Below are 24,242 nucleotides of genomic sequence, written 5' to 3'. Positions count from 1 at the left end.
TCCTCTGGAGCAGCTGCTTCAGCCTTCCTGGCTCAGCAAACACATCCCGCCAGCCTCTCTCCCCAGGGACCCACCCAGCTGGGCCAAGAGCAGCCGTCCGGAGGTGACCCTAAGGCCACCTCAAGGCACTATTGCCCCAGGGGACATTCACCTTCACACGCTGCCCCTCCAGGCTTTGCTACCTGGCACACATGGGAGCCCGACTGCCAAAAGCACAGGCTGGAGATGAATTAAAGACAAAGGATAAAATCCCATTTTATTATTATTGCTATTATTTCCTATTCTTGAACCACAGGAAATAAAAATAAGGCCATGCATAGTGCTCCAAATGGAATGACATTTGGGGACATGCTAATGAAAATCTGGCAGCATCACAGACCCAAAGCACTAGCCACATCAAAGGGGCATAAACGGCACCAAATTAAACTGTCCAAGGAGCGACCAGAGTCGAGCACAAGTTCCCCATTCCCTCTATCCCTCCTACAACCTGCCCAAACCCAGAGCTCTCTGCAGTTTGCAACGTTGAGGCTAACACAAGCGGAGTCAGGGATGTGACAGGCACGGGACAAGCCAAGAGATGGGCCAGAGAGCTAGGGCTGGTAGTTTTAAGATATAGTTTAAAACAACAACAAAAGCAAACAGACCTAAAGCATTCATAGCACTTTTTGGTGTATCTTCTGTGCTATGTAAAACCAAAGCCACATGCCGTGCACAGCAAGCAGCAGCGCACAGTAAGAACACGGCCAAAGGGGGATGCAGCGTCCCATCCGTGTGCCCTGCGCGCTCGCAGGGCTGCACTGCAGGTTTGCCCTCATTTCTGCTGCCCGCAAGGCCAGCTATGGACCACATCCCTGCAAGTAAAACTCAGCACGCTGCAATAATAAGGTAAAAATAAAAAGGACACTTGGTGTGGCTAAGCCCACAATTCCCATTCATGCAGGAGGATCTAAAACTAATTCAGGAGATGACCATTAAAAAAATATATATATTCCTTTTTCCTCGACTCTTTACAGGCAGCAAGTCCCAGCAGCTCCCCGTTACCTGCCTGCTGCGGCGCTTTGCTACCTTTTCCGATCATCAGACTCCAGGAAATTCCCCGAGGGGCTCAGACATTGGTGCATTGGCTTCCTTGGCTCTTTCATGACCGCCAAGTAGCTGCCCACAAGGGCAATGAGATCCCACAGCACTGGCCCAGCTCCCATCCAACAGTTTTTTCTGAATAATAATAAAAAAAAAAGACATAGGAGACATTAGGTTACACATTAGGTTCACAATTTACAGCAGAGCAAGGTGAAGATGGGGCTGGGGCTGTTTGGAGATGCTCTGTGCTGAGGTAGGAAACTGGGAGATGGTCCTTGAGGAAACAGGGATACAGAGAGGAAGAAGGAGCAGACACAGCTCACCCTGGACTTCAGAAAAGCTTTTGATGCCTCTGCACATGAAAGCTTTAGTTATGAGGGTGCTTAAATATGTCTGGAAAAGAAGAGATTATTGGAAAGATCAAAAAGATCAAAAGAAGAGCGAGGATATCAAGGTGTCCAAGGATTACGCAGGCCTTCCGTGCTCTGAGATGAGTCCCACACTTGACCCCTCACTTGTCTCCCACAGGGTGTCAGCTCAGAAGCCTCGAGCTGTAGCTGGATCTATAGCTACAGGAAAATCTACACAGGGCTCCAAGGCTCCAGGTTTGGGAATTTTTCCCCACAGCAGGCAGACCAGTTTCCAGAAACCTTTCTAGTCTGGCCGAAGCCCAATACAATCCCCCGAACTTCTTAGCAGCCACAGCTCTTAAAATAAACCCATATCATCTCTTCAAAAACACCCCTCCCTGAAGCCTGGCAGAGGTCAAGAGGCTCCATTGGGCCTCTGGCATCTGTTTTTCATAGCTTTAGGACCAAATCTTTAAAGAGGGGTGGAAACCTCTCTGCTTGCTCTAAGGAGCCAGCAAGGCCTTCCTGCAAAGGGCTTGCCACCTGCTGAGAGCCAGTGCTTCCCTCAGACGTGACCGCTGTAGCAGGGCGTGGGGAGGACTAAGCCAACCACGAGCCTGATCATCACTGTTGTCCCCCTGAGTTTCCCAGCCCACATTGTGGGTCTCATCCTGTGCCCTTCCCAGCATGGGGCACGGGCTGAGCGGGTGCAGAGGAAGGAAACGCAGCTGAACAATGAGCTGCAGGAAGCAGCAGCCGCTGCCTTGGGCCCTGAGCGAGCGCCCGGTTCAGTAGCGCAAGCAGCAAACGCCAGCCCAACAGGGAGCTCCAGCAAGCCAGGGCACCGGCCTGGGGTCCACAGGGCACAGTCCCTATCCCCTTTGCCAGGGGAAGAGGGAAGTCTCATTCCCAGGCACCAGGCTCAGGCTAGCCCTGGAGCAGAGCAGGGGAAAAGACCTGGAGGAGGAAGTCAGCTCCAAGACAGCAGCTGAGAGCAGCCCTTGGCCGTGTTAACACCCAGTCCCTCTCCACCATCCTTCCCAGTGCCACATCCCCAGAGGGCCCGTTGGTTCCAGAGCACAGATCTGGAGGCAGCCCACACCACGCTGTACAGCAGCTGTGTCCTGCTCCGCAGCAGCAGAGCCCATCCTGGCGAAGCGGATGCTCCGATGCCCCCAGCTGAGCCCCCAAATTGTTCAGCTCCAGAAGGCACAAATAGTATTTTTCTCTTCAGTGCATTTTCCCCAGTGGATTTGCCTAACCCATTCCACATCTTTCCCAGCCCAAGGCAGGGATTTGCACTGAGGAAGGAAGTCTCATTCCCAGGGAGAATAATGAGGCCTGTTGCAGGCAAAGGAACAAAGCAGCCACCCCAGCATTGCCAAGCCAGAGCAACACATCCATCCCACATGAGCAGGGAGATGCCTCCCCTGCCAAATGCCCCTCAGCCATTTTAAGCTATTTGGTATGAGATGTCTGAGCACAGCACAGATGCAACAGCCTGGCTTTTGCAGTGCATCACCACCACAACAGCCAAGTCCAGTAATAGTCATGATTGCTGCTCTGCTGAAAGGCAAGCTGCAAGCCTTTCAAAGCCAGGATTTGTCCTGCTCCTTTGGGGTAGATGGGGAAACAGACAGCAAAGCCACACATGGAAAGCCACTGTTTGCCACCCAAGAGCAGCATTCAGCCCGCTCACCATACAGAAATTGTAACTTTCCAGAAAAGAAGAGTTAACATAGCAGGGAAACTCCAGGCTAGCTTTAGTTCTTATAGCTTATTAGAACTATTATAGCTTATTAACAGTGGGACAGAAGTGCAGGAATTTGCACTGCAGTCATTCATGCCAAAATGTATCACATGCATGAGACTGTTTCTGTTCTGGGCAGGAAGGTGTCTCAGGCTAATGCCTTCCCCATAGAGAACTTCTTTACCACCTTCGGACATGAAATGCATTCCCAACTAGTGTCCAGTGTTGACAGATGTATGGCTCAAATACAACACTGACTAGAACAGAGCAGACAGAGGATGACCAGGTCCTAAGCAGCTGCTGCTTCACAGCGGGATCTGAAAGAGTCGAAGGCAGAGCAGAAGATGACAGCTCTACAGAGAAGTGGATTCAACAGACCTGCTAGCAAAACACAGCTGCAGCTTGGAGGCTGCAACAGAAAATCTAGGGCAGGAAATGCATAGAGTGAAAACACCTTGAACATTGATCAAAAGTACAAGGAAGCATCAGGGAGACAGGGAAATAACAGCTACTTTAATTCAGGATCCTACCTGCCAGTGCAATAAATATTAATAGAATAAGATGGAGAGAGGGAAAAGCAATAACAAAAACCTTGCTTCCTTGGAAAAGCAATAGCAAACCCCTGAGACTCATTTCCCACCAAACCGCATCCAATGAAGTGACTGAGGGTTGAGAAGCTGAACCTAATTTAAAATGGGGTTGTACACAAAAGCTGATTTCCAAAGAACTGCAAATTGAAGCTTTGGAGTTCACTTCATGCCCATGGATGAAGGCCAAAAATTGCATCTTCTGTTGGCCTAAGAAGAAATGCAGTAGTTGCGTGAGCCACGGGAAACTATCACCTTTTCTCACTAGTTCCTCTTGCAGAATGGGTTCAAATTGGTTTCCCATCCTATTGCCACTACCAGGCCCAGTCTGCTCTGCTAAAAAACATAGGATGACAGGCTTGCTTCTCTATGACTTTGTATTTCCCTACACAGTCAGTCAAGTTCTTTACAATATCCTGGTTCAGGAGAAGATATTTCTTCCAAGGGTCTGATAATAGGGCTTTTCATTCTGCTTGCTTTTAACCCAGCAGTCCTTAGGAATGTTCCTTCATGGCCTGGATATCCAGGATATCCAGCTACATCCACATACTCCTAAGAAAATAAATCCTCCATTATACAAGCCTAAGGCCTCCAGTGCCTCCATTTTTGTCAGCTTTTTTTTCTGGTTCAGTCTGGCCTTGGGGACAAAACAGACTTTGGTCTGAAGGCACGTGTTCAAAGCAGCCTTGGATGCCCTTGTTGGAGGGCACTTACAGCTCTGTTAGGTGGAAAAGAGCCATGCTGTTGGAATCAGCCAGGGGCTTGCACAGAAAACAGCTTTTTTTTTTGTCCCCAAAAGCCCATAACCAATAACAACCTCATCACCTCCTCCTCTCCCCCTTCCTGCATGTTTCTCCACCTCCCTTCTCTTTGCAGATCCTTATTCTTTCCTCTTCTCCCCCACCCTTTTCTGCCTTTACCCGCTATGATCTCTCCCTTCCCTGCCTTTTCTTTCCTCCATTCCCACCTCCCCTGTGTACTAATCATATCCCAAAGGCCTTCTGCATCTTCTCTTCCCTGCCTCTCCTCATCTCTAGCAAACATCTCTCCCCTCACTTCTTGATAATTCTCTCATCACTGCTAGACCAATCCACTGTTCTATTTTGCTCAGGAAAAGCTCAGTGTCGCCCATGAAAATCTGCTGACATTGATCACAAAGAGGCCCAGGCAAGGGTGAAGCTGGAAGATCTCTGCTTATTCTGATGGCTGGTGGCACATCCAAAGCAGGGCTCCCTATTACTCCACAAGCATCAGTGATGTTGTAAGTGGCAGGCTCAGTGCAATGCTTCAGGCCATCATTTTACTCCCAGAGAAAAACAGCTATTGCTTCTCACCTTCAGGTTCCCAAGTGTTGATAAGTCACCAGCAAGCAAATTTCTGTGGCTCTTCCATTGCCAGGATGGAAACTCTCCTCTCCAGATCTTCAGTACTTCTAGAGCAAGCTGGAAACAGAAGCCACATTGTCACTTTGCTGACAGCCCATCCACCCGCTGCATTGTCAGAGGAAAGGTGAGGAGCTTCATGGTGCCGCATGCTGTAATGAGAGCTAATCAAAGCAAGCTTTAATTGCTGGAGTAATTATTTAGATGTACAAAAATTCAGGCTAGATTTGCATGACTAATTAAATAATTAAACACTGCCTGACAACTGAGGAACACAATTGTGCATCTAAGAAAATCAAAGATACCTCCTGCACCTCACCGGCAATAAATAGGAAGAGATTTGTCACCTTGGCCATCCATCAACAGCTCTCGCTGACAGGTTTGGGGCTTTTTGAGTAGGGGCCAAGTGTAAGTAACAGCAGCTCTTTTATGATTTCTGCCCAGGGAGTTTCTGGATTGGAGCTCAGTGAGGCAGTGGTGTCAAAGGCAGGACCATCGGTGAGAACATGGCACAGGAATGACCAGGCTCATGTCCCTTTCCCACATGCCCCTGAAGGGCAAGATCAGTCTTCAACAAGAAGCCAGTACCGCTGCATCCATGCCCATGTGCTGGGCCTGAAGGTTTGAACATCAGTGTCATCCACCAAGAAGGCCACCTCTCCCCCTTCTACCCCTGCTTTTTCAAGCGAGCTTATAAAATCCACTTAAAATATTAATACCACACTGGTCAGAACTGTACAGGCTAAAGGGCAATTTGAAAAGATTAATTCTCTCTTACAATCTGAGCCTTGCTTTCATAACCTTAGAAAGCAGATTCCCTGAAACTCTCCTGGGCCCCGGCACAGCATCTCGCCAGGAAGCCAGGTCTGACACCACCACAGCGCGACAGAAGCCAGAATCTGACATACTTTAATTCTTAAAAAAGAGCAGCAGTAACACGGGCTTGGGGAAGGAGGGAAAAGAGATGGGAAATCCAACCCTAACTGAATGGGCTGGGAAGCTGCCAATATTTTACATTCCTTGTGACCTAGTTTGCTACTGGCTCCATTGCCTGATGCGATTAATCTGAGGAAAATATTGGCCAGTGCCTTCCCAGACCAGCACTGACAAGGTGACTCTTAAATTCCACATACAGTCAACATCCTTGTGGCCATTAGGAGGGCTTGTGAACTGCTGAATATATATGCTGGAAGAGCAGCAATTCATTATTTATTTCATCTCCATTTGCTGCTAGTTCAGCCCTTTCCAGCCCCTGCACTGCACCTAGTCCCTTCCTGCACCCCAGCAAGGTTTCTGTGCAGAAAGTTGCCAACACTCAAGGAGAAGATGTTCAGGGCTCCAGAAGCCGGTTGTGCTGCTGCAAAGATGAATTTAAGATTCTTTGAGGCTTCTGCTTCTTCAGCAGCACTATGTGAAGGAGCAGCAAGGCACATTCAGTCCAGATCTTATCAAGACACACACCAGGGAAAATCTTCTTCCCAGAGGAAAAGCTCTAACAGGCATTTCTGTTCCAGAATAGATCTGTTAGATTATTGCACTTTGCAGCATAACCTCCTTCACTGCTAGGAGAGCAAAGTACTTCCTCACCACCCTCATCTTCTCACAACTCCTGCATTGGGTTAATAGAAACTCATTTCCGAGTCAACATGGTTAAACGAGTGCAAAACCTTTATATATGCACAACCTTGCATATGCTTCCATCATGCTTATATAAAGTGATTAGCGATAAACCGACAAAAATCTGGTGTGTGGATGAAGCAGAATAGCTGGATGAGGCCATCACAGCAGCTCCAGCAGAGCAGCTGTACTGCACACAGCAGCTTCCCATGGCTGAAAGCCAAGGATCCAAGCAGGAGGAAGATTCATTTCCTCCTGGATCCAAACCTCCCTCCTGGACTAGCTGCTGAGAACCAAGGCCTGGGGTGGAGCATGATAAAACCCACCAAGCTGCTCCAAGAGAGATGGAAAACTGCAAGGGTTATTCATGGCCTGATCAGATCCCTAAGCAGCAGCGCAGCTATAAACAGTGATGGTGCCATTAAGATATTAATGCACAGTTAGCCCTTGGCTAACCAGGCAAATATTTCTGTGGAGGGGAAACAAGGATAGTGATAGGAAACATATAGGACACTGTGTTCCTCTAATTTATCCCTGTAACTGAGAAGCATCTGAGCCCTTTTAAAGAACCACTTAAGCACTTGTGATCTTAAATTCCATTGTCTCTTAACAGTCTTATATCTGATCATATTTACAAAGAGGTAAGAGGCTAACTAGAAAATCAGACCCATTTTCCCTCCCCACTGGAAGCATGCTGGGGACCCACAGCACATCGTGGGCACAAAATGCATGAAGCATTTGTCAGCTTCCCTAGGTCACCAAGCCCAGATGTCTAAAGATACACAGAAGCTCCTAAAAATCAGGCCCAAAGGAGCTAATTTTCTGCATCTGCATCAGCAGAACAAGAGCTCTTATTTGTTGAACACTTGTAAAAAACACTACTTATTTTTTTACATCTCCAAGCAAATATATACATCTAGGCCCAAAAGATTGCTTTGGAAGAAAACAGGAGCCTTTGAACCAGGCAGGAACCTGCTCTCAGGCTCCCTGACACACACTCAGGGTAACGTCCATCTGCCAGAGCCTGCAGCAAGGGCTGGCTCCAGGCTCCATTTGCTCTGCACCTCAGTGCATGGACTTGGAAAGCTGGTAAATAAAGACCCACCTCAGGCTGACAGAGCCACTGCAGAGCTTTACTGTTTCACAGGTCACTGTCACTGGAGCCAGGCTGGGCTGAGGGAGAGTGTTAGAGGAAAGCTAGGGCCAAAAAGGCAATGACTGCCATGTTCACACTTGGCATCCGTTGCCTTCAGAGTCTCCAAGGATGGACATAAACACTCTCTGTGGAGTCAGCACCTCCTGGAGGGTTGTGGCTACTCACCAAAGCTCTTCAGTCACCCACAGCTGCTTAGTCCACACCCAAAACACCCAACCTTGAAACACACAACACTCCTACCCCAGCAGGCCACTTGAGGGTGTATTTATGCTCCTGCCACATCAGCAACTGCATGTTTTCCACCTGCGCTTTAAAAAAAGATCTCAATCCCCACAACTCCTTGCAGCTGAGAAGGCTCCAGCAGCTCAGGGGCTTTGCCAGGTGCAGTGGACACACCTGGGAGCTAAGCAGGCCAGCGCTCTCTATTCCTGCCGTGCTAGGAAAGGATCCCTGCTGTCTCCCAGGAGGGCGATCAGATCGAAACGGGCTGACAGGGTCATGGGGCCTGGAAAACCTGTCTGCTAGGAAGGGCAAGGGGAGCCCTTCCAGCTATGGGGTGGAGGGAGCACTGAGAGGACTTCTACCCTACCCTTCTGTCCTCTACTATATATTATTTAACTGGTTCCACTCTGACTTCAAAAAACCAAAGACTTCTCTTCCCTCATCACCCCAAATCAACCCTGGAGGAACCACGGACGGGCAGGAAAAAAGCAGGGTGACAACTTAATGGGTGGATTTACTGCACTGAAAGGCTGTGGGCCAAATCACCATGTTGCCTTCACAAAGCGAGGAGATGAATAGCAGCACTCCTGCCTAGACCCTTTTGTATTTTAACCAGCATGGAACACCCTACTGAACCTCAGAATATGCCCTGCAGAGTCGACTTTGCTAGCAAGGACTTTTATCCACCTCTCATGTCTGCAGTTCCTTGACAACCAGGTCAGAACTTCAGATCCAGTTGTAAAGTTTCATTTCCTCTTGCTGCAGCCCGATGTTCCCTGCTCCTTCTCTCTCCTGGGCAGACAGAGCCGCGCATGAGGCAGAGGAGGTTTGCAGGGAAACCAGGAGTTCCAAAGCATAATCCTGAACAGATGGCAGCTCAAGACATGCTGCCTCAGAAGGGCACTTTTAAAAGTAAATAGCAACAAATGTTTTGGTGTGTAATGCGTCGAAATCTTGATCTCACACAGAGCTTATTTTCTTTTTCTTTTTTTTTTGCTTCTCTTCTCCCAGCAGTGGCAAATGGCTGAGGAGAAGTGTTGCTGAAAAGGAAGAAGAAGAAAAAAAAATGGAACCAATTAAATGTTTTAGAAACAATTGTGTTTTGAAATCAAGAAGATGAATTTGTGAAAATCAGTCCTGATTCAAGAGGGCTGTACTGACTTGTTCATCTTTCCCTTTCCCTGCCTGAGCAACCAAAGCAATAAAAACACTAGCTCCAGCTCAGGGCAAGGAAGCAGCAACTGAAACTTCAGAAATGCTCTGCGTCGGCTGGTGAGGCTTGATGCGGCCTCCATGGCCTGAAAGTAAAATATTCTGCACAAGAAGCAATGTCCTAGGTGGCTGAATGGGAATTTCAGCTAACTGCTGCCCCTTGGTTCCTTCTCTCTCTGCCATCTCGTGTGCCTAGTCATGTTCCCAAGGGGAGAGCGTGGAGTGTGTCCAGGAGCTGCCACCCTTCAGGACATGACCCTGCGTATGACAATATTACCCAGATAAATGACACTTGAAGGTTCCCTTGGGAATTTCCCCTGTGGACAAGGGCTGGGGCTGTGTCTGCTCCACCAGGGTTTGCCGTGCCTCAGGCTGCCTCCAAGGCCGGTGCCTGTGATTCCTGCAGCACGGAGCCTTGTGTGAACAGGACGTGTGTAACCCCGCGCAGAGGACTCACTGGCAGCGCAGAAAGCAAGCAGAGAGCGGGACACCGGCACCTGCCCGGGCATCGCTGCCAGCGGCGACCGAGCCGCACGTTGAAGCAGGAACCTCTGGCTGAGGTGTCGGTTTAAAGGTAGATCAAGGCGGATAAAAGTTGCAGGTTGCAGCCCTCCCAGAGGAGGGTTTGCCGGCAGCTGCAGCGCCATCAAGCAGCGGAGATTTTTTATCTGTGGGTCACAGATGCCTCAGCTTGGTCCGGGGATGGGTATAACCCATGGGGCAGATTTCACACGGAGAACGTTGTCCTTGGGCTCTCGAAAGGGAAGCGGGAATGTGACCTGGAAGCAGACCTGGAAATGGCAGCGTGAGGTGAAACAAGGGAGGGCAGTTAGGAGACAAGGACACAACTTCATTTGCCCAATACAGGCACTAGGAGCAACCTCAATCCTTCTCGCATATCTGAGGGAACCACAAGGATTTTTGAGGGAGCCTACAGGGATCTACATGTCCTACATTTAACAATTCAGTGACCTGCTCTGCTCTTTCCTGTACTGCACTTGTATCTCTGCATCCTTAGCAAGTTCTGCTTTTAGGAGTCAGTGGGAATTTCTCTGTAGCACTGAAGGAGAATTTCCGAAGTTAATTTCTAGGGAGCAGAACAGCCCCCTTCGAGGCTGCCCCCAGCATTTGGGGTTCTTGTCACAGCCCTCCTGGCAGTAACTTACAGCACAAGGCCCAGCCAGAGCTGTGCTCCCCGCTCCACCTCTGATCCCACAGAGAAGGGGCAGTGATGGCACCACCCCAGGATGCAGCCTCCCCCAGAAGCCAGTGCAATAAGCAGAGGGATGAAGAGTCAGGAGCAGAGAGAGAGAATTACTGAGACCCATTTCAAACCAGGCTGGATAGACCTCCAAACAAACCAACAGCTGTCCTGTTTGCTAATTTAACCTCATACATGCCCTGTTAGGCTCTCTGTCATGTCTTCTGTTTTGTAAGAAGACACACAACAACTTCCCTGTGGCTCAGGAGATGCCGGGAGTCAAGAATACGAGAAAAGACTGGAGTTCACACAAGGACAGAGAGACTCCAGGCAGAGACTCCCGCTCACCAGCCTCTCCCTCCACCAGCACAGCTACGTAAGCACATGTTTTTATCACAGGCGGTGCTGACATCGCCCAGCAACCAACGAGGACGTTCATTCCCCAAAGAAGGTGCACGGAGACGACTGATTGTAACAGGGCAGGTTCAATGGGGGAGTAACGGCTGTATCCTCTCTCCTGTGAGCTGCCGGCACAGCGCAGCCACGCCGGGCTGCAATCTGGTCGCCAGACCCCTGGCTCTCCTGGGCACACAGAATGGTCTGGGCTTGTTGCGCTCTCAAGTCTCGAACGCAGAACCCCGCGGACCAGGCACTAAGTCGCTGCTGACACTGGCATGAAGGGACGTTCCACTGCCAACTTTGGCAGAGAGGCTCCCAACTGTACTCAGACAGTGAAACGTGATCCTCTTTGTAGGTTTTACAGCTTTTCCTGGATATAGTCAAACTCCAGATGCAAAAATGGCTACGCCAGGCCAGAGGGAAGGTCTGCCTAGACCTCATGGTGGCCCATGGAGGCTGCAGGCAGGAGCATGTATGAGCAGGGGCTGTGTAGAGCAATCCTCCCCGCTCGCACTCACAGGTCCTGGCAGCCTGTGACCTGGAGATACTTGACGCCAGAGGCAGGATTTTTGAGTACTTAATAACCTTTGATGGATGTTTTTTTCTCTTTTTTTTTTTTCCACAATTTTTTCTTACTGCTTTGTGAGCCTGGATCAGTTTTAGCATCCAGCCAATATTTTGATGTAAACCATTTGTACTGATGCTCCAAAAGTGCTATTTACTTGCTTTTATCCTTGACTGAAATGAAGCTTCCCCCAATCTGACCTTCTCAGAAGAAGAACCCTGCCTGTTTGTTGTGTGTATAAGTCATTCTCCATTCCCTTCCAGTCAAAGCAAGTCCTTGGCTTAGGGGGCTGTGGGGATGCTCATGAGCGCTACCTTCAGCCAAGGACAGGCAGTTTCTATAGGCTCTCTTCACAATCAAAGGTGAGAGATAATTCCTCTGCTCATCCTCAGCTGGAAGAGTACCTCTCTTTTTCCTCCCTGATTATAGCCTCCATCAGCTAACCAGCCTTCATGAATCACATCAGTACTTACCATCAGGAAGTATCTCATAACATTGAAATACAACTTGGAAAGGAGATGCTTATATATTTCTAATAGAAGAACTATGTGGTGATTCCACACAAAATGCAGAGAAGGGGCTTTGTGAAGGGAGGAAAAAAAGGTAGGAATTGAATTTAACTGATTTGTACTTGGAATGAGTTTCTGTGAGCTATAAAGCAAATATACACTCATATTTTTAGGGACTAAATTAGCATTCCTCAGTAAAATCACTCATCAAGACTACTTGTGTGAATGAGAGCTGTGAGGTTTCTGGATAGCATTTATATAAAAGCAGGAATGCTCCTGAAGTGCTGTAAATGTAGCTGCTTAAATTGTATGCCCAGATCTTGCATCTGATGACAGAAGCTGAATGAAATGACACTTCTGCACAATCAGATGCTTGTTTGAGTGTGGATGTTTGATGCGGAAGGTTACACTCGTTTTGATCAAATCCAAGCAATGGCTGATTTTTCTACTCATGACTATGGCTCTAACCGGCCTCCCTGGCTCATGGCAGATTTTTTTGCTAGTCCCAATAAATCATCATCCTTGCTAACAAGAAAATAGGAACGACAGAGGACTACTATGGCCCTTGTCTACTTTCTGTCCGGACCAAGGCTGGCCACACTGCCTGGCACTTTCACGGTGGCCTTAAGAACCACATTGTGTCGCTTCAGCGTCACTGCTCTTCAAGGTTGCCAGTCCACCTGCTGAATCGCTTGTGTTATTATAGAATCATAGAATGCTTAAGGTTGGAAGGGACCTCTAGAGGTCATCTAGTCCAACCCCCCTGCACGCGCAGGGTCACCTAGAGCATGTGGCACAGGAACATTATACATTTCTTACTGCAGAAAGTCGATGTAAATAAGCTTCTTCCCACTTGTAGCTCTGTCCCATTTCGGTTATCACATCACCACGGCAGCACGAACGCTTTGATCATAAAGAATGTTTCACTCTTATTCTCTCCCTGGTGCCATACAAACAGGAGCTGGATTGCAGAAAGGAGCAGAAAAGAATGAGACTTTATGCAAACTTGTCCCCAACAGTGAAAATAACCCAGTGATCAGCAGTAAAACAGTAAATTATTCACTCGGCTTCTGATTTTTTTAGGCTTCTGAGCCTTCTTTATCTGCCACGTGTCCCTAAATTACTAGAAAAAGGAAAACATTGACTCAGAAGAATTTTCTTGAGGTTGGGAATAGTCACTGCAGAAAAAGGAGAGAAGTTCACACCTCATTAAGGCTTATTGACAAGTTCTTTCTCACTTCGAGACTCTGTAAGGGGGGGCGGGTTGTTCTCTATATACTTGGATAACATCAGATCTCAGGCAACACCTAAAGTTTCTTTTCACAATAACAAGTAGCAGAAATCTTTATTTTTATATGAAAAGCTCAACTCTGCAGAAACGGATTTAATTCCTTGGGAAGTCAGTGGTGTGAGCCACAGTTCTCAGCAATGGCTTCATTCTGCATGGATTTTCGAGGGCCTGGTGGACAGACCTTTCCTGTCCCCCGAGGGCTCCCCCAGGACACCTATGTCCACCTTCTGGCTTCCTCAGGAGATCTTCTGTCATTTGCTCTCTTTCCTTTGAACATATCCCAGTCACTCTCTGTTCTCCTCCCTCAGCACAAAGACTTTTTCTACCAGCATCCCCAAAAGGGAGATAACAGACAATAACAACAGCTACACTGAGTTTTGTGGTATCTCTTCCACTTTGACTGCAACATAATTTACATCCATCTCAACCCCTAATATTGTTCTGTACTTTCTCTGTCATGGGCCAAATCCTGAGGCAACTCCTCATTGGGTTTGCCTGTGTAGAACATATGTGTGTAGGACGGAGTGAGTAAGATATTTGCAATTTGACCTAGTATCTGAGCATTTCATTAATCCTTCCTCCATCGACCACTTAACCTTTCTGGGCGTTCTTATTGCCTCTCATTGTATTGATTTCAGTCCATTTCTCCAATTTAGTGAGATCATGCAGTATTTTAAACCTGTCTTCCACCGTATAACTAGGTTTAGCTGGGGGGTAATTGACATCAATTTAAAGATTGAAAAATTAGGCTGAATATCCGGAGAAAACTTCCTAATGGTGCGATGTGCTAGAATGCATTGCTATCTCTGTGTGGGATTGGTGGCAGTTCCATTAACGTGTGCATTAAAACCATACTGAAGAGGTATAAAATCTCAGACTGGAGAGAAGAGTCCTGACGTAGGAGGGGAAAGACAAGTTGAAAGGGACTGTAGCTCCTATGGTCACGGCATCCCTGACTGACCTCTCTTTCTCTTCACACCGACCAACAGCTCACCAAGAATGAACAACAACTAACTCCGGGGGCGACATCCAGCGTGATGCTGCCTCCCAACATTACTGCTGCTTCAGCTCTGCTGGTGGGAGTGCTGTGGGAGTTTACGCCAGAGATACTCCATTCATTTTCACTCAGGACAGTTTTCCCAGCTGGTTTTACTAACTCCCAGGAAGCTGGGAGGCACAGGCTGGCTACAACCCGTGAACACGTGTTGCCTTCATGGCCACATCTGCTCAGGCTTTTGCAACTGCTTCCCAAGGCTGCGTGCAGACTGTGACACCCACAAGGGCTTCCTGAATACTGCCTCTGGATGCGCTCCGTGGCTTCACCTCCGTAGCACTGCCTACAATGTGTCTATTAGAAAGGAAACAAGGTGTCTAGGTTAAAGGAAGCCAGAGCATTCTGTAAACCCTTGAGCTGGTAATAGCGAGGCTTGCTGGAGAACACATCTCCTCCACCATGTAGACGGAGACACCTGGCCACCCCTAAGGACACAACACCCTGGAGATGACAACATGACAATATACCTCATAACATCACCATAGATTTCAAAGGCATCCATCAGCGGTGTTAACATTCTCCCTTCGTTCACGTCTTAAAGAAATGCCTATCTAATTAATCTTCTTTCTAGTAAAACAGTTGAAAACAGATTGTGAAGAGAAGCATGCTCTTAATAAGGTGCTGATGAGAGATAGAGGAGAATGAGGGTTTTGGTTTAAAATACACTGACCACTGTTATGTTTATAAAGATAATAGTCCAAGAAGTAAGCACTATCCTTCATGCGCTTTGACTGAAATAGTTTAACTGCAGGACTGGCCAGAAAAAAAGTCCTCTACCTCACACCTGTCGTGAAAAATATCTCACATATTTAAGAAAACAATTTTCTCTGAAGTTCTTACTGAAATCAACTGCTTTTTAGTGCATGTGTATATATATATGTATACATACATATCAAGGACTCCCATTACTGAAAAGTGAGAATACTATTTTTGTCCACAAAATCCACTATATTAAACTCAAAAGCCAAGTAGACTGCTATGTATTTTCATCACTTGGTAGGTGAGGCAGGTACCTCTTGAAATTCATCTGCTATATGAAGACAATTTGTAAAAGAATGAAATTCCTTTCTAAGAAAAGCTCAAAGGAAACCTTCCCAGCAGCCCCACTCGATTAGCAGTGACACAAAACCTGCAAAACTTGGCTCAGAAACATCTCCATTGCACAGCTGCTCCTCTGAATCTGAGACTGGAGACACGGAGGAGAAGACTTGTTCATTATCCCTTCTAAAAGGGATTAGCGGACACATAGAGAGAGCAGGACCCCGCAGAGGGGAAAGGCCTCGTGCAGACCCTCTACCAGCTATGCAGAAGTGAATCATTCTCTCTGTGGCAGGAGGCAGAGGCTACAAATTTGTCACAGAATGAGTAGCCAGAGGCTGATATGGAAGACGAAATCTCCTCGAGAACTCCTTGGAGAATCTCCCAATATGACTCTGAGGCTGGCAGATTTCTGGAGAAGATGGCAAGTGAAATGCAGCCATCTCAGGAGGCCGCTGTCTCTGCAGTTTTGTTTGTGCTTTTCTTTTACTGCACCTCTCCTGACGCCCTCTGGCTAGTACTGCTGAAATGAAACTTATTGATTGAAATTCTGATCCCATTGATTTTACACAAAGGATTTGCATGGGTATGAAAGAACAGGAACCACTCTGTAATCAGTCACGTCTCCATTTATTCCCAACTGAAGACATGTGGCCAGCTTGCTTTTCTGTGCATGAATCATTTCATTCCTAGGAGCTTCCACATACAAATTGCCCCAAATTCAGATATATGGTACCTGTTAGCTCTCACAGGTGCAGTAAATATCACTGCTCCTTGAATGTACTAACATTATTTATGAGCTACCTTTTGGTTTTTCTTTTCACCCATTTCTTCCTTCCATCTCTCTTTTTACCGCATTAAGCACCAGGTCTTTTTTCTCATCCTTTCACAGGTGTGGAATCACAGATTCTGAAAGGGGAATGTGATGGAAACAGCGCTGGGAGGAGATGAAGGAAGGAAAGTGCCAGAGAAGCAGTGCTTAACATACTGGAAGTGCTATTAGAAATGGTATTTCTACCCTAAAGGAAGGATGTGTAGATGCAGTGACCGCAGAACTCAATAGCAGGATGTAATAAGTGCTCAGAAGAGACAGTGAGCAGAGGCCCAAAGCGGAAAAATCTGCCGTGCACGACACTGCTCATCTGTAGGGCTGGTGTCTTTTAGCTTGCTGCCCTCAACATTTCATCCTTTCCTTCCTATTTTTTTTATAGTCAAACTGTCACATATCAGTCAATGTTATGGATCAGAGCTGAATATATTGTCACTTGTGTAGGGCACTGGGAACGCATTTCATAGACAGTCTTGTGTATTTTCCCTATTGACATCTTCTGTTCCGTCCCTATTTCTAGCCTTATGAAATAGTGAAACCAGACAGGAAAATTGCAGTATTTTAACTATCGCTCCTGAAGAGCTGCTGGATGCGGCGGAGGGCTTCTGAAAACCAGGCAGCTTCTGTGGCGAAAAGGCATCTGTGATTGCGCTGCAGCATGGAAAAAGAAGGCGGGGGGGAAAGGGGGGAAGGAAAAAACCCACCTGTTAATCAGGCTGAGGGAAAACACATCCAAAATGGTGGGGAGACTTGATGAGGGGTGGCCGCTTCCAGCCCCACGGGCCGGGCACCCCGGGCCTAGTGGCCGCGGGCCGGGCCCGCCGCGAGCATGCGCGGGGCGCGCGCGTCACGGGCGCGGCCGGCGGCGCCGCGAGCCCCCCCCGCCGCCTCCATTAGGCTCCGCCGCCGCCCGCGCCGCGGAGGGGCGGGAAGCGAAGGGAAGGGAAGGACGGGCCCGGCCCACCCCCCGCCACGAGCCCTCCTCGCCCTCCTCCTCCTCCGCCCCCGCCTCGCCGCCGGGAAGCGCTCGCGGTGCCCGCAGCCCCGCTCCGCCCGGTGCCCACTCGGATGCGCTGATCACCAGGGAGCGGGCAGCAGGGAGCCGCCGCCCGCCGAGGACTCGCCGCGCCGCCCTGAGATTTACCAACCTGTTATTTTTTTTCTATTTTTTCCTCCTTTCCGTGTCGAGGCTCTTTTATTATTATTATCTTATTTTTTTTCGCCGCTGGACCGGGGCTGCCCCTGCCTGCTCCCCTGCCCGCGGAGGAGCCAGCCGAGGCGGCGGTGGGGGCCCCCCGCCCGTTTTTTTTTTTTTTTTTCCATTTTTTTTTATTATTTTAATTTTTGCATTTTCGGGGCCGCCATGGGATGTACCCTGAGCGCCGAGGAGCGGGCCGCCCTGGAGCGCAGCAAGGCCATCGAGAAGAACCTCAAGGAGGACGGCATCAGCGCCGCCAAAGACGTGAAGCTGCTGCTGCTAGGTGAGAGCGAGTCCCTTTCTTCCATCCTTTATCTTCCTTCCATCCCTTCCGTGCATCCTTTCCCTCCCTTCCATCCTTTCCCTTCCATCCCTTCCTTCCTTCCCCACCGCCGCGCTCACCGCCCTCTGCTCTCTCCACAGGGGCCGGAGAGTCGGGCAAAAGCACCATCGTGAAGCAGATGAAGTAGGTGCCGCCGCCGCCGCGTTGCGGGGAGCGGGAGCCGGGGGATGGGGGGGCGAATAACGGCCGTAACGGCCGCTCCGCGCGCGGAGGAGGGAGTGTGTGTGTGGGGGGGTCGCGATCATAACGGCCGCGCGGCGGGGCGGGGCGCGGCGGGGCGGCGGCCGCCGAGGTGCCCGCGGCCGCCATGTTACCTGCGGCGGGCGGCGCCCCGCTGCTGTTCGGCGCCGCCGTGGTGCTGAAGCGGCGCCGCGGCCGCGCCCGCCGCTGCGGAGCTTATTTCACCAAAAAAAAAAAAAAGGACAAAAATAACGTTAAAATAATAAACATGCAAATGAATAACCGCTGTCGGTGCGGCGGGTTGGGTGCCCCTTCACCACAGCCTTTAATCGCTCGAGAGGCGCTCGGCTGCCGGGCGCCGGCGACGCTGACAGCGCGGGCGGGAGCCGCGCGGCGCATCCCCCCGGCGGCCGCCCCCGTGGCGCGGGGGCCGCGGCCCTCGCCGTGCCCGGGCGCGGCCGTGACGGGCAGCTTCAAGGCGGCGCCATCACGGAGCCACCCCGCGCCTCGCCCCGTGCGGCGGGGAAGGCGGCGCGCTCGTCGCGCCGCTGCCTGCGGAGGGCTCCGCGCCCGCGAGGGCTCCCCGGGCCCCGGCGGCCGCGTTCAGGCGCTTCCCGTGGTGGACAGCGCCCAGCGGGGCCTCGAACCCGCCGCCTCGGCGCCGTTCGGCTCCTCCCGGCGGAGCCCGAGCGCCGCGCTCGGCTCCCTTCGGCCGCCGCTCGGAAGAGCTCGGGGAGCGGCCGAGCGGGCTCGGAAGGAGCCGAAGGGGCTCGGAGCCACTCGGGGGGGCGCGGGGGAAGAGGGGGGTTGCAGAGCAGCTCCCACCCGTTACCGACAGAGAGACCTGGAATGGCGGGTCCGGGCGAGGCCTCCAAGGCTGGACACCCCCCCGCTCTCCCGCACCCGCTGCGGGCGCAGATGTCATTAGATATTGGGGAAAGAGACAGCTATTTTGTTGTATTGTTTGAATACTGTGGTATCAGAGTCCTTTTAGATAATAAATGTCGTCTTCGGGGATGGCTGTAGCAGTTTCACTTGTGGCTGTTGCCCTGAAAAGCGGCATGAGAATCTCCAACAAAATACTAAGACAAAGGAATAGGGAATAGATATTGGTAATGGAGGGCTAGGAGGTTACACAGTAAATCTTGAGATATTGGGTAAAGGAAGGGACAGGTGAAAACTACAGTAACCAGAGAGCGTGGCCAGGGTGGAGATTAAGATTTGTAAAATTAATCAAGGCTGAAAGATTTGGAAGTATCCTCTAGCTATGGCATGGGGAGTTAACCAGCCCACAGAGGTGCTGGGGATGGGCAGAGGTGGAGCAGGAGGTTGGCACATGCCCCAGCTGAGGCAGCGCAGGCCCAGGAACAACCCTCCCCTTCGTGCTCAGGGTGCTTGGTCGCGTGTCCCACACCCTTGGATCTGCGCCCGCCGGGGCTGGTTGCTCTTCCATGCAGCCACGGGAAAAGGAGTTACTGTACTGGAGAAATTCATCCTCCACTCACATCACCCCACCTCTGTAAATTCTCTTTAATGTAGGTCTGCAATGGACACCATCATTTTTTGTAACTTACATCTTGAAATAAATGTGGAGGATGTGAGAAGACTGCAATGTGCAATCCTGTTTTCTGGGTTGTAACACAGAGTTAAGACCGCAGTGGTTATTCTGGGATATTTTTATGGGGGCTTGTAACTAATGCTAGCGAAGATGTTTGTTCATCAGCGGGCCCCAGCCTAGGAAGACACCAAGCGTGTCTCACTACTGCTACTCAGCAGAACACTGAAATACGTGCAATGCTCCAGCTTCTTATCTTTAAACATCTACTATCATCTTCCCCAAAAGCCATCAGTCCCAATAGCCAGCTGATATATTGCCTTGACCTTTTCCAAAAAGCCCCTCAAAACAGCCCCGGGCTCTACTCGCTCTCTAAGTAACTGAATTACGGGTAATCTAATGAAGTTCTCTGGAGTGAGAAGCAGTCCCCACCCTCTGCCTTTACAGCCCATCTTGGCAATTTTATGGTAAACACCACCAAAACGTAACGAGGGGTTGTGAACACTCACTTGAGGCCTTCTTCTTCTTTCTATGCGCCCACGTTGCAGTATTTAGTGGTTTCGTGCCAGCAGCCCCTTTCCCAGACCAGGGAATATCCCATGCTGTGGGGGTTGACAAGGTGGCCGTGCAGCCCTTGTGGCTTGTCCTGTGCTGCTCACACGCTTGGTGGCCGTGACCCAGAGCAGGGCTGTGCCAGTCCGCAGCAGAGCTGGGTCTGTACAAGCAAGGGGGAAGCATTGCAGGCCAGTGGCTGTGGCTGCTGGGGGGTAGAGGACAGGAATATTAACAGCCCTGCTGCATTAATCTATACTCAAAATACTTGTTAACTGAAAGAGATTTTGCAGTAGCAGTGTTAGTGGGCAAGACAAAATACATCTTGGGTTTGTTTTTTTTTTTTCTTTGACAGATCTTAATTTGCTTCTTGTTTTAGGAACTCATAATAGTAAAAATATCTCCCAGTGACAACACTGAACTGCAAAGCTTCTCCTCTTCCAACCTAGTTTTAAAATCTTAAAAGAAATTTGCCTGTCATATTCTGACATGACACATCTCGTCCTGCTGGAGATGTCTTAGCAATCTAACAAGATGAAAGTGGTTCTTTTAATGAGCTCCGAAGAAAGAGGCAAATCTGCTCCCCAAATGCAGCCAGGGATCTGCTTTGTTTTCTGTTTGGCTTGGCTAACCAAGCAGTTGTAAGAGGCATTAGACTGAGTCATGACAAATGAATATAAAAGGTTGTGGTTCTCCTCTTCAGTCTGGCCAGGAGACAGCTCACACCTGAGCATGAACCCTTATCCAGGGACGACTGCCCATGGAAATGGGGGGGAAAAGAGGGAAAGTGAGGGAGGCAAAGGCACTTTCTTGGCTCTTCTACTTGATCTGGGCAGGAGGAAGAGTGAAATAAAGAACTGATTCAGCATGAGCCAAGGCAACAGCAGGTTGATGGTCACTCAGAGAGGAAGAACCAGGCAGTAAATAAAGTCTTACAGGGTCGTGATTAGTTACCTGTGATCAAGTGAGTTTCATCCAGCCCCTTTGCAGAGTTAAAGCCTGTCCTGCAAGCAGTCAAGCTTCCCAGTAACTGCTGCGTTTGCAGGAGACAAAATCATGAGTCCATTGGAGCTGCTGGTTTGACACCCCAGAAAGCCCAACGCAAGCACAGAGTTTGGTTTTGCAGATTTCTGAACTCCTTCACCTCCTGCTCAAGTCACGAGAAAGGTCAAAAGTTTTTCTTACAACGGCAATTTACAGCACAGATGGGGAAAGAATAATCTATCCTATAGGCTCCAAAATCCACGGTTAAACTGTGAGTGTGACTGGGTGCAGAAGACAGAATTTGATCCTGGATTCTTAAGAAAGACTAAAAGAGGAGAGGGTCTGGCAAAAGAGAACCGTCAACATTTCTCAGAGACATTCAGAATCACAGGGCCAGGGGATTTGAAGAGTTTTGCCACCCTTTCTGGTGCCTTTACAAATCTCATGAGATTTATGGTTGCTTTAGAGCTTGAAATTGCTTCCATTTGGCCTGGAATTGCATAATGAGTGGGCAGCAAGCTCTGTTTTTAGGGCATTCTTTCCTTATTTCTTTGTTGTTGCTTTTAAAATAAATCATCCACCTCTCCTCACTTTAGAGATTTTTTTTATGCCCTAATTCTAGCCTAAATATGCAAGATTTGGGAGCAAAATGAAAACAGCCCAAATGGAATAAAACAGATCTCAATTGCTTGCTCATTTTTGAAGCCTGACTCCTGTTTTTTTATCCTTAGCAAGACACCAGTGGTCTCACTTATTTAGGGTCACATAGAATGCTGTCACCCCAGAGCTTCCCCTTGACCTCACTGGACTTTGGGCCAAATTCTTCCCATATCAAAGATGATACCCGCCCAGTGTACAGTTTTTATGAGATCCAATGTATTTCAAATCTTTGTGGGGCAGTTAGGATCCTGGAAATGACTAAGCTTCATTCACAAATGAAGACCATTTTCCTTTCCTTAAAAGTTCATTTTAATTACGTTCTTAGAGGGAAATATTAACAATTTTTGCCCTGATTTTCCTAATGTTAATGAGATGCTCTGCCTAATATAAAAATCCCCTTAAATTGTTAATTGAATCATTCTCATTTTATTTCTAAGACCATTCACACAAATAGCAGATGTAGGGATGTCTGAGAATTACAGTCCTGATTACAAGAAGCTGCTTAGATTCTGTTTAATATCAGAAAATGCATAAGGCTGGAAAATGCTACTGGATATCACAAAACAGAGAAAGTGACAGTTGTGTAGCGCTGAGCAAAAGGAAGAAAAAGCCCCTTAATCCAGAGCTCTCTCACTGCCTGCTTATTGTGGTAATAAAATAAAACCCTGGATGGAGGCATTTCTTAGCTTACCAATAAAAATGCTTTCCCAGCTTTCAAGTTAATTGAGAAAGAATCAGGGACCACTTGCTCAGATAGAGGCCCAGGGAATCATGGACGAAGTTGACATCACATCTGTTTTCCAATTGCCAATCAATAATATTTTTGACCCTGAAAGAGGAGCATAGGAAGGGCTAGAAAGTGCTTCATTTTCCTTTCATCTTGAGCGTGACTCGCTCTGCTTGGTCACCAGAACAATATCAGCTCCTCAGCAGAACTTCCACCGTCTGTGTGTCCGGGCTCAGGACTATTTTGATGGTCAAATGCACCCAAGGAGACATTAAAAAGCACCGCTCTGTATCTCTCTCTCTCCCGTCGGGTTCCAGCTGTTTCCTGATATTGGTTTGATTAAGTTATTTATCCCATACTGAGGAGGTAAATTTTATTTGAAAATATCTTAATAGCTTTATGTAAAGAAAGCCAGGGCAGTCATATCCTTCTGTGTCTACATTGGACCTGGGTTTTCAGTCCTCTTGGCACCAGCAGGACCGATGAGCTCAAGCACTCCCCAGGAGAAAACCCAGATAGAGCAGACCTGCACCGAGAAAAATATAACCTAAATGATAAAAATGTACCCTATCCCCTAGCAGAACGCTGGGATTTATACTCTGTCTGTTTTTAAAGGACTAGGTATGACAGAAAAGGGAAGGCTGAGCACACAAAATGGATGGTAGGCATAATAATCTAGAAAAAAATGGTTTTGTAGCCGGGGGTCTGTGGGAGCAGGGGCGTGATGGTATTTCCTTGCTTTCCGTACAGCGCCAGTGACTCAATACAGCCCTGTCCCGCTGGCCTCAGCAGAGCAGGGACTGGCCACCAGGCTCTCTGAATTTTTGGAAGAATTTTGTATTGGGCTGATATCAACCACTGCTGGGTCTCTTCAAAATGAGCAGTGAGATTTTTCAAGTCATTTTTCCATATGAATGGGAAAAGCCTTATTGAATAAAGCAGTGAGCTCCTAGCAGCATGTCCTTGTTTTCTGCTGTTTAGTTATGGGATAAATTGTCATGGTCCTGATTTACAGCTCAGCAAAAATCTCAAAGTGCCGCATCAACTTGTTACTTTCAAGGTGGTTGCTGCCTGGCCAGTTCTCGAGCAGGAAACACGATTCTGTAAATTAACAAACATCTGCAGCATCCAAAGTGAACATTAGACATTTGAGCTGATGCTCCTTGATTTGCTACCTGCATCTGTGCTGCGTGCACTAAGCCCTCACAAGACAGCGTAAGGAGGAAGAGATTATAATTATAAATTAGTAATCTGTCCTATGCATCAGTAACTAACTCAGTATTAGGGCTGAATCTCCTACTTCTGTTACAGATTATTTCAAGAAGTAAGTTTATTGTTAATTCCTCTTTGCAGTGTTTTTACTACATGAGAGGGCATGAAACTTTAATTATTACACTGGTACTTTTAGTTCTAATTGGGGAGATCAAATTGCGCTGTCTTCTTCCCATCTGCGGTCAAATGAATAGGTGAGGCCTTCTGACACAAGCAGATACTCGGGATGAAAATTTCATTCTGATTTTTGTAAACGCTCCTGCATAGGACTTTGAAATAAATTTTCAGAGTTTCTTGTCTGTGAAAAAGCTTCTCACAAGGGGTCTAGAACAGTGAGATAAAGCCCTCCAAAATGATGTATTTAGGTTTCATAATAATTGGATAAATATACCTTGATTTTAAAATCAATTCTGAGAGCGAAGGTTCCCCCTCTCCCCAGAACTGAATTTGGGATGAGCATTTAAGCTTTACACATTTCAGGTGAGAAAAACCCAATTCCAGCTGAAACAAAGCTCAGTATAAAGTGAGC

The 24,242-nt window shown here is 48.4% G+C and overlaps 1 protein-coding gene across 2 annotated transcripts in view; it reads left to right on the top strand.

Moving 5' to 3' along the window:
• Positions 1-17,127: 17,127 nt before the first annotated feature.
• The window catches only part of GNAO1 (G protein subunit alpha o1), a 103,489-nt gene continuing 96,374 nt past the window's right edge, over positions 17,128-24,242 (top strand). The window contains exons 1-2 of one of the 2 annotated variants that reach the window (XM_088534592.1): positions 17,128-17,723; positions 17,864-17,906. In XM_088534592.1, the coding sequence (XP_088390718.1) occupies positions 17,606-17,723; positions 17,864-17,906 (161 nt within the window). In that variant the 5' untranslated portion in view covers positions 17,128-17,605. The remainder of the gene's footprint in view (positions 17,724-17,863; positions 17,907-24,242) is intronic. The other variant, XM_088534591.1, reaches the window with a different exon arrangement.

The sequence above is a fragment of the Tinamus guttatus genome, unplaced genomic scaffold, assembly GCF_059628265.1.
Source record: "Tinamus guttatus ecotype Peru unplaced genomic scaffold, ASM5962826v1 Tinamus_guttatus_pri_ptg000576l, whole genome shotgun sequence".
NCBI lineage: Eukaryota > Metazoa > Chordata > Aves > Tinamiformes > Tinamidae > Tinamus > Tinamus guttatus.
This window is presented reverse-complemented; position numbering and strand designations above follow the sequence as displayed.